At 41.9% G+C, this 13,361-nt stretch overlaps 2 protein-coding genes across 20 annotated transcripts in view; both read right to left on the bottom strand.

Annotated features, from left to right (window-relative positions):
- Positions 1–205: 205 nt before the first annotated feature.
- On the bottom strand, positions 206–5,518 carry LOC138131605 (actin, muscle-like). Of its 4 annotated transcripts, XM_069048716.1 has the most exons (4): positions 5,367–5,423; positions 4,788–4,870; positions 657–1,593; positions 206–607 (listed from the first exon to the last, which is right to left on the bottom strand). In XM_069048716.1, the coding sequence occupies exons 3-4, from the start codon at positions 1,579–1,581 to the stop codon at positions 402–404; spliced, it is 1,131 nt and encodes a 376-aa protein (XP_068904817.1). In that variant the 5' UTR covers positions 1,582–1,593; positions 4,788–4,870; positions 5,367–5,423; the 3' UTR covers positions 206–401. The 4 variants fall into 4 exon arrangements, with proteins under 4 accessions (XP_068904817.1, XP_068904826.1, XP_068904834.1 ...); XM_069048725.1 differs by lacking the exons at positions 4,788–4,870; positions 5,367–5,423 and adding an exon at positions 5,434–5,518; XM_069048733.1 differs by lacking the exon at positions 5,367–5,423 and having other exon boundaries at positions 4,788–5,345.
- Positions 5,519–5,944: 426 nt separating this feature from the next.
- The window catches only part of PDZ-GEF (PDZ domain-containing guanine nucleotide exchange factor), a 34,420-nt gene continuing 27,003 nt past the window's right edge, over positions 5,945–13,361 (bottom strand). For 5 of the 16 annotated variants that reach the window (XM_069048373.1, XM_069048382.1, XM_069048479.1 and 2 more), the window contains 12 exons: positions 12,757–13,342; positions 12,329–12,702; positions 12,135–12,276; positions 11,531–12,083; positions 11,264–11,475; positions 9,839–10,373; positions 9,641–9,787; positions 9,359–9,535; positions 8,589–8,726; positions 8,322–8,405; positions 7,707–7,841; positions 5,945–7,649 (listed from right to left, as the gene is read on the bottom strand). In XM_069048373.1, the coding sequence (XP_068904474.1) occupies positions 7,597–7,649; positions 7,707–7,841; positions 8,322–8,405; positions 8,589–8,726; positions 9,359–9,535; positions 9,641–9,787; positions 9,839–10,373; positions 11,264–11,475; positions 11,531–12,083; positions 12,135–12,276; positions 12,329–12,702; positions 12,757–13,342 (3,136 nt within the window). In that variant the 3' untranslated portion in view covers positions 5,945–7,596. The remainder of the gene's footprint in view (positions 7,650–7,706; positions 7,842–8,321; positions 8,406–8,588; positions 8,727–9,358; positions 9,536–9,640; positions 9,788–9,838; positions 10,374–11,263; positions 11,476–11,530; positions 12,084–12,134; positions 12,277–12,328; positions 12,703–12,756; positions 13,343–13,361) is intronic. The other 11 variants (XM_069048390.1, XM_069048395.1, XM_069048413.1 and 8 more) reach the window with 11 other exon arrangements.

Below are 13,361 nucleotides of genomic sequence, written 5' to 3'. Positions count from 1 at the left end.
CGTTCACTGGAATGGGGAGGGCGGAAGTGGTGTGACGCAGAACGTTGCTGATGGCGGATGGGGACGACGGGAAACCGCGAAATTTGAAATTTTCAAATGATCTAACGAAAAACAACTTCCTAAGAAGTTATGATGATAGTTTTGCTCATCTCAAATCTCACCTTATCGTTCTTTTCTCTTTAAAGTTTTGGTAATTAAAAAAAAGTTCGCTTTCGATATTTTTATTACGTTAAATTATTACAAGTATGTAGATATAAATTATTCGACCATTAAATACTTAAAACTACGAATATAATTCACTACATACGCATTACAATAAAACAAATACAATTTTGGAAAAGCGTAAATGCACGAGTCTTAATACGGCAGTATTGACCACAACTGCAACTCCCCAACTCCGTTTAGAAACACTTGCGATGTACGATTCCGGGCCCGGACTCGTCGTATTCCTGTTTTGAAATCCACATCTGTTGGAACGTGGACAGCGAAGCTAAAATCGAACCGCCGATCCAAACCGAATATTTCCTCTCAGGTGGAGCAATGATCTTAATTTTAATAGTCGAAGGAGCCAGTTCGGTTATCTCTTTTTGCATCCTGTCAGCAATACCTAAGAACCAACGGTTAATGAAATTAAGAGAATCGTAGTATCAGCTCACCTGGATACATGGTAGTTCCACCTGAAAGTACAGTATTGGCGTACAAGTCCTTCCTGATATCGACGTCGCACTTCATGATCGCATTGTAAACAGTCTCGTGGATCCCGCACGACTCCATCCCCAAGAAGGACGGTTGGAAGAGAGCTTCAGAACACCTAAATCTCTCGTTCCCTATGGTGATGACTTGTCCATCCGGAAGCTCGTAACTCTTCTCCAGAGAGGTAGACGCGGCAGCTGTCGCCATTTCTTGCTCGAAATCTAAAGCTACGTAACACAGTTTCTCTTTAATGTCTCGAACAATTTCTCTTTCTGCCGTCGTAGTAAATGAGTAACCTCTCTCGGTGAGGATCTTCATCAGGTAGTCAGTCAAGTCCCGGCCAGCTAAATCCAAACGCAAGATCGCGTGAGGTAAAGCATATCCTTCATAAATCGGTACCGTATGGGATACTCCATCCCCCGAGTCCAAGACAATACCGGTAGTACGTCCAGAAGCGTACAAAGACAACACTGCCTGGATGGCGACGTACATCGCCGGAGCGTTGAAAGTCTCGAACATGATTTGGGTTATTTTTTCTCGGTTGGCTTTGGGGTTGAGAGGTGCTTCGGTCAAGAGGATGGGGTGCTCTTCCGGTGCCACCCTCAACTCATTGTAGAAGGTGTGGTGCCAGATTTTCTCCATGTCGTCCCAGTTAGTGATAATCCCGTGTTCGATGGGGTACTTGAGAGTCAAGATACCGCGCTTGCTCTGCGCCTCATCTCCCACGTATGAATCCTTCTGGCCCATACCTACCATCACACCTTGGTGGCGGGGGCGGCCCACGATCGACGGAAACACAGCTCGGGGGGCGTCATCGCCGGCGAAACCCGCCTTGCACATGCCGGAGCCGTTGTCCACGACGAGGGCGGCCACATCGTCGTCACACATGTTGTTCGCTTACTACAAAACAAGAGTAGAATGCGGTATTAACCTGCTCTTATTAAATTAACACAAGTGGAGCTAATCCGTTTAAAACATATTACTATACAGGGTGTGTCTGAATTCCACCGACAAACCTTCAGGGCCGATTCTATGATCAAAAATAGGCATAAAACTCTGAATACGTATGGAGTAAAAAATGCTTAGTTTGGGAGCTAATCAACAAAAAACGTAAAAAAAAAATACGATCTGAATCCCTTGGATTTTTTTATTTTTCTGTACGTGGAATCAGGGGAGGGACGAAATTTTCACCATTTTTTAAATTATACAGTGGGGAGCACGGAATTTCGGGCAGCAATTTATATGTCATTTAAAAAAAAAACACTGTAGTCTAAGCTTTATTGTCATAAATGTGATAATAATTAATGTTGAATTGTTGACTGAACTGTCCCAATAATGCCTCCAGTTTCCAGTTTCGTATTTTAATGAATGCAATTTGTCAAAATGACGTGACAATAGAAGATAGGTATGAAAATGAGGCTATTTATTAATACGTCTTAAGTTTAAAAAACTTGAAACTTAACACTTATTTCACATCTTTGTATTCGTCAAATTTCAAGTCTGCCCGAAATTCCGTGCTCGCAATAGCACATAGCTCATTTTTATGTTTGTTTCATCAATAAATTCCACCCGACTGCTTTTGTTGCTGATAAAACTTTCTAGTCGATTATCTCGCAAACTAAGCGTTTTTGACCCCATACGTATTAAGAGTTTTATGCGTATTTTTGATCATAAATAGAATCAGCCCTGAAAGTTTGTCGGTGGAATTCTGACACACCTATATAGGCCTGTTCGTAACAATAGTTAAAATTTTAAGGATTCTGTCCTGTTTTTAAGGTAGGTACCTTTTTTAAAGAAGTCTAAATTTTAAAGATTCTGTCCTGTTTTTAAAAAATATAAAATTCGGTTTCGGCTAAAAAATTCACCTTCGAAAAAACAGCTAATTTTTTAGGATTCTGTCCCGTTTTTAAGGTATATGTATTAAAAAAGTTAAAATGTCAAGGCATTTCGGCCTACCAGGTGATCAAGAAGGACTGTTTAAGTTGGCAATACAATTAAAAACACTTTTTTTATTCGGCTATTTACAACACTGCAACCGGATATGTTTTGTGGGTTTATTTGACAGATATCTGACGTAGCGACAAAATGGTAGATTATGAGAGTAAAAATTAACGGCAAAAAGAAATGAAAGTTGGAATTCAGAATAATAATCTAAAAATTAACTAAAGGAAATTCTCGAAGTGCTCTCCATTTTGCTCTAAACGTAAATTAACTCTTCTCTCGAACGATTCACCAGCATCTTTAATTTAATTTGAAATGTCAAATCTGACTTGTCACTGATGCGGCTGTCAGTGTGAAGCCGTCAACAACCGGAAGTTACTCCAGTTGTACCATTTAAAAATAAAATTCAGCATTACCAACTTAAACAGTCCTTCTTGATCACCCCGTATTTTTAAAGTGTATTTAAAAAATAGTATGTAAATTGGGATTTTTTGGCATGAGTGGGCGAGTGAAACGAGCATTTTAAAGGCCCCCGAGTGCCAAAAAAAGCCCAATTTACACAAGGACGAGTTGAATACAACGTTTTTTTTTTGTTCGACAAGCCCCTTAAAGGCTCCAAATCGCTTAAAATCTTTAAAATTAGCTTGACGTTTCGTTTTGACAAGTTGTGACATTTATCAAAATCCGTTCACACAGGAGAAAATTCTCAAATTCTGACAGTGTCGAACAAAAAACTAAAATTCACCTTAGGCTCATGAAGCTGTGGTGAATTTCATTTCAAGACATTGCGACCTGTTTGCATTAAAAAATAACAAAGTTATTCCATCACCCGCTGATAAATAGGGTTCATTCCTTATCGATTTAGAGTTTAAATGGATGGATAAAAGATAGATTAAGATGGTAGATCAAGTCAAAGTATAAACTTTGACAGTAGTAAATTTCGAATCGTTACCAAGCAATCATTTTAAAATCGAAACATACAGATGTCCCAAAAGTACCGCCTTTCCTTGAAGGTACGTCATTTAGGGATGTGGTAGAGTGCTGGAAAAATATTTTTTTTAAATCCTGACCCTCCAGTTAGGAAATATACGCAATTTTAAAATATAAAAAAGGCAACGCTGTAACCTGAGAATTACCTCTACCTAGAAATACGTAACAGCATTGTATTATTGAATACCTAGGCAACCATTTTGATGAGTTTGAGAGGTAACACAACAATCAAACACTTCAACGAAAATTATTTTATTAAAAAAAATGTTCAAAATTTTGCCCATTTGCGTCTAAACATGCGTTGACTCTTTTAACGATGTTGCCGTGAACGCGCTCAAGCATTTCAGGAGTCACCGTAGAAGTAGATATACTCTATTTTTTATCTTAGTGGGTGGTCTTAGGGAAATTTTCAGCCGTCAAGTTGAATTTAGGGATTTTTGAAAGTTCCCATGGAAAAGTGCGTTGGTAGTTGTTAAAAAATATTCAAATACCTATTACAATAATGTACTTATAGAGACGCCGCAGTCTTTCTATTAAAAATAAAAAAAAATTTGTTACACAGTCTAGGACTGGTTTACAAATCTATGAGGGGCATGGTGACCAACTCAATAGACCGGGACCAATGGCTTAACGTGACTTCCGAATCACGAGACAGAATATAGCCTTTTTTTTTATTATTTTTAAATTTCGCCCTGGGTCGGAATCGAACCCGCGACCCTCGCGTCCCTGAGCCGAAACGGACTCCCTTAGGCTATATTCTGCCAAGTTAAATTGCTCATGATTCACATGCACCGAGACATAACCTCAGACGTGTCATCTTACTCATCTTCACATCGCATCGTTCTCTAAAATTTTAATAACTTACTTGGGAATTTCAAAATGTTCTAGACCGGCCACACACTTTCCGGTCAAATTAGGTCCGGTTTATGGTTTAAGAATCCGGTTAAACGAAAATTTTCCTAATGTAAATTTGGTTTTGTCCTTTTGTCAATAATTGTCTGTTTGACAATACCTACCAAATAATTTTTTTAAATGTCATTGAATTTTGACGTTAATTCTAACCTATCTTTCGTAAGAAGGTTTCACACTATGGAAAAATTGTAAAAATGTGTCAATTTTATTCTGACAGTTCCCGTTTTTTTTTTGCAACCAACTGTACTTACCTTTAAAACGGAGCAGAATCCAAAAAATTTAACTATTGTTACGAACAGGCCTATACAGGGTGAGTCGGGAGGAACGGCCGAGACTACACGAGTGTATTTACACGTGAAAATAATGTTAAAAAAACTAATGTTCTTATCCGATTTTCATTTGTTTTCAAGTTATAGCGTATCTATAAATAAACAAAATTGCAAACGTTACCATTGTCTTAATGAGCGCATTCTTTCATTAAATGTCAAAAATACCGTCCTGACCTCTAAACATTTTCTGCTTCGTCTATGAAGTGCGCTTGTTGCTCTCCTAATTACTTCATGCCTTTCTTGGCTGCAGTATTTCTAATACATCGAATTAGTGCTTCTTGAGTGTTCACTCTTGTACTTGGTACCTACACTTTATTTTACAACCAACCAAATGGTTTTTTTTGCCTCAAACATGGCATATTTACTCTAATTACAAAATGTTTTCAATGTGAAAACAAGTGAAAATTTGGATACAAGTAGAACGCTAGATAAAAATTTTAATTGGGTACGCTATAACTTGAAAACAATACACTCAACTTTCGGCCGTACTTCCCGACTCACCCTGTATAGTAGTAAACATCGATTTCCGATCGTCTCCTGAGTTTTGATTGATTGTGAAACATCGAACCGATTCACCAGGACGGGACGTCGCGCTTGCACCACGAAGACTTGTAGGAGCGTCTGCGGAGAGTTGTGGGTGCTTCAGGGTCTTAAGACGTTTTTATAGTTGACCAAAAATAAAATCCATGTATGGAGCGGTTCGAACAGCGACGCAGAAGACGAGCGCCGTCGACCAAATAAGGCAACATTCAGGGGAGTCCTTTTGGGGCTGTCGAATTATTCGATCGGACGAGCGCGAGTTAAAAATAGGGAGTGTGGTGACCCCCCACAGGACCAAGTTATTCACGTCATAATCGCTAATTTTGGACACAGCGACAAGGTTAAATGACTTATTTATCCAATAGAAATGTTAGGTAAAACGAATCGGTGAAGCTCGAGGGGGGAAAAATTGTTGTGCAGCTGTTGTCGGTGAATGAAATTGGGTAATAATAACAAACTCGGTGTTGGCATTCTTTAAATAACTGTGTTTACGTTGTTACGAGGTTTCCGAGTTATTTATAAAAGAAAAAAAAACGAAATTAGCTTAAATCTTTATTCATAGAATCGAAATGAAATTATTACAACCACAATAAAATTCGAAAAAATCATATCTACATACATTTATTGTGAATGAAATTAATTTGTACACTAATATACAGATATACATTCAGCTTAAAAATATATTACATTCATATTACTAATAACATTTTGTAATATCATCTCAGTGCAATGAGGAAGCAATGTTCCGGACACACCTCCAACTATTTCCGTTTGTCACACACTCTTACACACATATAAATACAAAAATAATTTGCACAGAAATGTCCCGAATATTGCTTCTTCACACACACACAAAATTAATTAAAAAAAAAAAACAAACAAACAAAACTGAGGGACTAGTTGAATCACAAAACCTAAATTAAAAATTGCAACTGCACAGGAGAGTTTTACGTTCTTCTTAATTTCAGTCATTAGAGGAAATATAAATTCTAGCTAATTCCGTCATGTACTCGAAAAATGGAATAGTACCAACAGTACTAGAACTTGGAATGATTCATGAACCTTTCAGTAAATATTTATAAAAAATTTAAAAAAAGATTAAACACTAAGGTATGTTATGTACACGGTATAAAAAAAATCTGCTTTAAACTAAATTACAAAATTAAAAAAGAGAGAGAAAAACACCATAGTTATCCAAAATATACATAAGCTATAACTGTAGCATGTCGAAACAATTAAAAATAATCAGGTACTTCTCACAGAGACAAAAGCTCAACAACGCAAACGCACTAAAATACAATAATAAATAAATAAAATCGCTTAGCTTTTGTCTCAGTACCTCCATTTTTGCACAGATCGTGTACGTACATACATACAGAACGACACTTATTAGATATGAGTATTAGGACATTGAGGGTGATATGCGACACCTATGTATACTTTTTTGAAAATCACTGGAATAAAGAATCGAACTCTTTCAAACCGCCGACACTTGAGTTTCTTCATCATCTGCATCCAAAAACAACGAATCAGCACACAATTAGACATGAAGGCGCGATAACGGGGCTCAGACAATTGATAAATCGCCCATTCAGAATGGCAAAACGACCAAAATAGTCCAAAAGAAAAAGTGCGTCAATTAGTTGACACACCATGTTTTTATAATTCCGTTTTTTTTTTAATTTTTTATCAACCTTGTACGTCTGCAATGTTGCAACTGCACATGCGAGAAGCGATGGTAGGAGACGATACACATTTCAGCTAAGCAGACAAGCAAAAATAATAAACAAAATCGTTTGAACGAATGAACGGCTGAAAATGATGGATGAAACGCAAAATTTTCGTTCCTCGCGACTGTAATTTAACGCAGACAATTTATTTTTCATTTCAAAATGATTGTGTCGAAATTAAGAAAGAGATACAGATAGATAATCTGAGAATATTTGTAATTTTTTAAGAAGGTCAAGATGTTGCGTGCTCTGTCACATTGACATTTCAGAGTCGCCACCTGTGATTGATGTTTGTTACGAAAAAGTGTCAATTTTCGATTGTATCGTTTCAGTTCTGGATAAACGAGATTATTATCAATGAAATGTGCTGCTGAGACCCGTTATGGCGTCGAAACGGACCAACTCTTCTGTATGTTGTATGAACATGATAATGCACGAGGTATCGAAATAGTCAAGTCAAGTCAAACCATTATGATCAGTGTGTCTGAGTCACCGGTCAGTAAGTCAGTCAAGTCTATAATAACGTCAATGGTAAATGACAACGGTTAAGGAAAGATCTTTCTATACATACCCTGATCTGTGTCAGGATCGTTATGGTAAAGGTAACCCTGAGTGACTCCTTCGTGCGAATGGGCGCGGCCTAACCGGTGCAATCGGGCCATTTGAGCTGCTACGCTGTACGCGGGGGGCTGCCTTCGGCCAGCACCTAAGCGACACACCCCACAAATCAATCACAAATCCAAAATAAATCTCAACACGACGAAATAATTTCGTGTGCGACTACTAGTGCTCTTGTTAGTACATTGTAATACTATACTGTACAGATTTGTATCTACTAGAAACTAGAGTGAGTATTCAAGACGTTAACGATTCCGGCTTGGTTATTTCGTTTATTTACAAAACACTCGAAAGTACAACTCTTGACGAAAAATGTACCTTCTCTCAATTTTTTTCACGTAATTCTGAACCAAAAACCTTGACCACATTCCCCACGGCGCGAATGTTTCATATCGCCCCAGATTAAAGCAGTATTTTCAATAAACGCCAAACCCCGACCTCGACAACGACTTCCACGTTTCCCGCAATACTAGAGAGATGAGTGCCAAAAACGAAAGCGGTGTGCGACAGGTGACACAATGCAAAGCTATTTACACGCTACTACAGTCCAAAAAAACTACAAACTTACCATTGCGCAAAGCATGGGGTAAAGGGGGCAAAACGGCCACAGCATGGGGGCAAGGAGGCATAGCACCAGTATAGGGATACCAGCCTATCACCAATGACACAAGATGAACATACATTAGACAAAAAAATCCAAACAATCACTCACAACATGCACGAGAAAGATTCGATACGGAACCTGACTTGTCATCATCACATTACAACAACGCACATCACACAAGGAGAAAAAATGTGGCGAGAGGTGGCGAAACCACAGCAGTGTAGTACATACCTGGCAGAGGTGGAGGGTGCCTTGGTGGACTCGGGCAGCGAGGTTGGTAAGGGTGTGAAAGTCCTAGCGTGCCCTCACCAGAACTTGTCGTACAGTGACTCATGGTGCTATGACCGGAGTCTGAGGAAGTTACAGAACCTGTGTAAACATGCCTACATTCATAAACGTGCTCAAGATAGAGGTACACGATGCGTACGTCGTGAATAGGCGTGATGTGGAAACAGTGAAAATTATTTCATGAAACGCTATTACTAACAGACTCGAGTGCAGTCCAGTGCATAATCGGGTGCGTTCGTGTGCGTGCATTCAATACTCTACCATTATGTACAAAATTTTGTCTTAAATTACTCGAAATTATTACAAACGGGGTGGTAGTAATAATAATAATGGCAGCATCATGCCAAACACTACGTGTATTTACACAAACATGAATAAAACAGGAAATGTTTTTAAATTGAACTAAAATTTTGCGTTCAAAATTTCAGTTACGACCAAGACACGTTTCGTAAATAGGTTATGTTCGTCTGTTTTATTCATAAAAACCACAACTATCTAGCAGTCATTCCATTAAAAAAAACGTCCAATATTCGTAATGAAGAAAGTGATTGGTCGTTTTTTCGGTGGAACGATATCGAAACGACATTTTTGACAGAGCTTTACACCGTTCGTTCATGCAAGAAGAACCATCGAAATGAGGGTGGCACATGAATCCGCGACAAGCAAACTGTCAAATCTGCCTGAATCCGAATGATCGGTCTGATGATACGCACCGGAAGTAACAGTTTTTCTTAAGGGCAAGTTACTGAGCGACGTGACACTACTGCTTTCAGCCGATAGAGCAACGGAAGGCAAAGGTGTGGGGGTGTCCGAATGCGATCTTTCATGCATGGCGCGGCCGCCCGCACCCGAACTACTAGAACTGTGTGATCCGTAACTCGAATAACTACCTGCAATCCGAACAAAGCGCATTATATATGAAGATAGAAACAAACAATTAAATGAAAAACAAAATGAACGAAGCCGATCGGTGACATGGACTAAACAAATATTACCGGTGGCGCTGGGGGCTCTTCTCACCGCCGGACTGGCCTGCGAGGCGTTCATCCCGTGCGAGGGCAACTGCCTGGGCTGGTGGGGCCGCGTCTTGTTCGGCTCGGAGAGCGCCAGCAGTTTCCTGACGGCTTGCGGCGACGCCGACCCTGCAACGCACCCTGAAGAACCGACGCTCACTCTTCGACGACTCCACTCACCGAACTTGGCAGTGGGTTTGCGCTCGTCGCTCGTGCTGCTGGTGCTACTGGTGGTGGACGGCGCCGGCGACGCGTGCCTCTTCCCCCGCTGGCTCCCGGGTCCCGACGATCCGCTGCCGGAGGCGGGCTCGCACTCCAACGACATCTCGTGCAGTTTCGCTTCGTCGTTGACCACGTGCAAGTTGTTCAGGTACGCTTTCACCCTCCTCACCATCTGCGACTCTTCGAACATCTTCTTCGGGTTGGGCGCCGCCGTCGACTTCTTCCGTCGGTTCACGGTGGTCTGGCCTTGAGGATAGTGCTGCGACGTGGCCGTCGTCAGCTGGTTCAACGCCACCATGGCGTTGCTGGCGGGTTGACCGCCCAACTCCAACATCGTCAAAAGATCGTACGGGCTGCTGCACATGTTGCTCAGGGATCGAACCTCCTTGGCGATCATCCGGAGTTTTTCGAAGTTGATTAGGCCTTCAACTTGCGAATCGTTGCCCAGATGGATGAAGGTCAGGTCTTTCTTGACCACGGGATAGAAGGGAATCTGGAGCAAAAGCTGGCGGTCAGAGAAGGCAGAGGTGGGTGCGATCAAGCGAACATGCTGTGAAGATACGGTTCGAAAAAAGGAAGATATAATCTGTTTCAAAATCAAAAATCCACCAACAGTGCATTCTACCTCGAAAATACAACCGACAACGTGGCCAACTTTTGTTTTTAGAGTGTTGCATGTGTCAAAAAAAAAGTGGGGTTATGAAAGAAAACTGTTGTACAGTCGTTTTGGTCGTAGTTCATCGTGTTTTTTATTCTCATTTTATTATTTCACTCAAAAAGTATAATACGGTAGCTACCACCTTTTTGTACATACTAATTATTTTGTGTTACGTAAATAAACTCAACAGTTCAATGTCAAATTTTGGCGGGAGGTTGAGCCAACCCAAACAAAGTAAACTTATTCTAGGGATTTCTTTTTTCTGCCAACATAATTCAACAGGTGGTGGATTTTTGATTTTCAAACAGATTCTAGTTAGCTGTGAGACACTTTCAATAGTAACACGACGAGGGAATTTGTAGCGGAAGACACTGATCAAACAAGGATTCCAAATTCGGGCTGACGCCGAACTTTGCCAAATGGGCATCGGAACAGGATGCAGAGGTGCATTAGCAAATTTTCGCATTTCGACTGAAATTGTCAAAAACTGTCGATGCCACGAAAGTTTGAAAGAAAAAATGTAAAAATCGGGTACACAAAACTTACAGTATGAGTAAGTACCAGATATGTCTAAAAACAAAAGCGCAATTTGTCAACGGCATGTTCACAATGAGGTGTAAAATGTGTACTTCCAACAGGACGAAATTTATTTCGATCCTTTTCAAAAATATAATTTCGCCTTGCAGAATTACAGCGACGTGAGTACATATTTCTTTCTAACTTACTATTGGCGGTTGACTCTGTTCGGCGCTGACGAGCTGTCTGTACTTGGTCATGTTCCTCGACGGATCCATCAACTGTTGCAGATCCGAGAACACCTTCTGGTACTTGACCGGAAGCTTGTCCCAACTCTGCCTCAATCGCGACACGGCCCCGTGTCCCAATCCGCTTATGATGGCAAACATGGAATTGAAATTCTTGCACTCCTTGCATTGCCCTGCCGCAAAATCTCGATAGAACTCGTCTCCCTCTCCCGCCACCGATCCACTCACGTGCTACTTTGATGAACTGCTTGATGATCTTCATCCTCCTGACGGGGTTGTGTTCGCTGCACACTTCCGTCACCACCCAGAACATCTCCTTGTTGACCAGAGCGGCGAACTGCTCCAACATCGGCGTGCCGTATTTCGACTTCAGTTCGAACAAGTCGTCTACGTATTCGGTCGGTTCGATCTGTCTGAAAATGCTAAAGTCCTGCAACGTCAACTGGATGGCCACTTCGATCGCGTTTAACTGCAAGAAATGAACGGCGCTTTCCCGGACTAGTTCCGGGGCGAGTTCGTCAGGTACTAGAGTTTCGGTTATTCCGTTGGTTTTCAGGTAGTAGCGACTGTTGAGACCGATCCGTTCGGCCAGGTTCTGGAGTTGATCCGGCAGGCGGCGCTGCTTGATGGTCTGAGTGTCGGTGACGCTCACCTCGCACAAGCTGTAATTGCTGCTGGGGTCGGTTATCCCGAACTCCTGCAGCGCCAGCATTACCACTTCATGTGCGGTCGTCTCTTTGTGAACCAAGAGATACTTGTAGCTCTGATCGGGCTTGTAAACCTACGAAACCATTCTTTCCGTTCAATTTTTACTCTCAAACCTTCCGCCTACCTTCAGAACGTGTTCAGGATAATCTGTTCCTCGAAGATCGTCGTAACAAATCGACATCAGATCTGGATTGCTCTGCGACTGGTACAGGTTCGTCCCCAAATTAGTGGGAGCGTTGAAGTTGTCCACCTGATCGGTTCCGACGCTACAAATGATCACGATTAACCCTGATTTAACACAACAAAACTCAACTATACTTGATGATGTTCTTGGGCAAAATGTTCATCTTCATTAGGGCTTTCTGCAACCGCCTTTTCGGCCCCAGCGTCATAAAGCTGGACTTCTTGTTTTCTTTTTGGGGGCTTCCGATGGTCACAGGTTGCGAACATGGAGATTCGTTACTGAGGATCAGATTGCCGTCCACGCTGGACAGCCTCGCCCTCGGGTCCGGCTGCAGCTTGGAAATTTCCGAGACTTTGCGACTTCTCGGTCTCGGCGAGTTGTCCGGAGTGTTCAACATCTCTTTAAAATGCAACAGATTCGATTTGACCGTGATGCTCAGGTGCGTCGTCCCCCTCAGAATCTCCAACGCCCGTGCGTGACTCACGTGTTCGAAACTCTGACCGTTCACCTGTAACAACTTTTTCGTCACCACCAATTTCCACCCGGACCTCGTCATACGAACCTCTATAATTTGATCGCCTCGCTTCAATCCGACATCCTCGGCCTTCGTCTTTTTGTCCACTTTCGAAATGAAGATGCCGAAATTCCTCTCGTACCCCCCTAAAATCTGGAAGTTGAGCGGCTCGTCTCGACTCGACCTGGCCAAGACGACGTTCCTGAGGCGCGCTTTCGCCGCACACGCGATGTTCAGCAGCCTCAATTGTCCGCTCATTTTCTCGTTTTCCAGGCCTTGCTCGAAAATTTCGAGGAAATCGATCATGTCCGGGTCGGTCTCGAAGTCGGTGAAATGATTGTTGACCCAGAGGAGCACCACTCGGGTGACCCTGTCGCGGACCGCCGGATTTTTGAACCACTCCAGCAGCTGGTTCGCCACGTGGAGGGGGCTGGAGATGAAGGTGCGGTGGGTCAAGAGGAAGTCCTCGACGTAGGTGGGGTCGGTGAGAGAGTTTTCTTCGATCAACTGGAGCATCAACCGTTCGGGTTTCGCTCTGATGACCACGCTGCTGGAACCCCGCGACTCCGTCACCATCACGATTTTGCCGTTTTCCTCTTGACGGTGAATGTTGTTCTCGCCTTCCAGCATGATCCTGAAAACGACGACCCAAG

The sequence above is a fragment of the Tenebrio molitor genome, chromosome 1 (assembly GCF_963966145.1).
Source record: "Tenebrio molitor chromosome 1, icTenMoli1.1, whole genome shotgun sequence".
Classification (NCBI taxonomy): Eukaryota; Metazoa; Arthropoda; class Insecta; order Coleoptera; family Tenebrionidae; genus Tenebrio; species Tenebrio molitor.
This window is presented reverse-complemented; position numbering and strand designations above follow the sequence as displayed.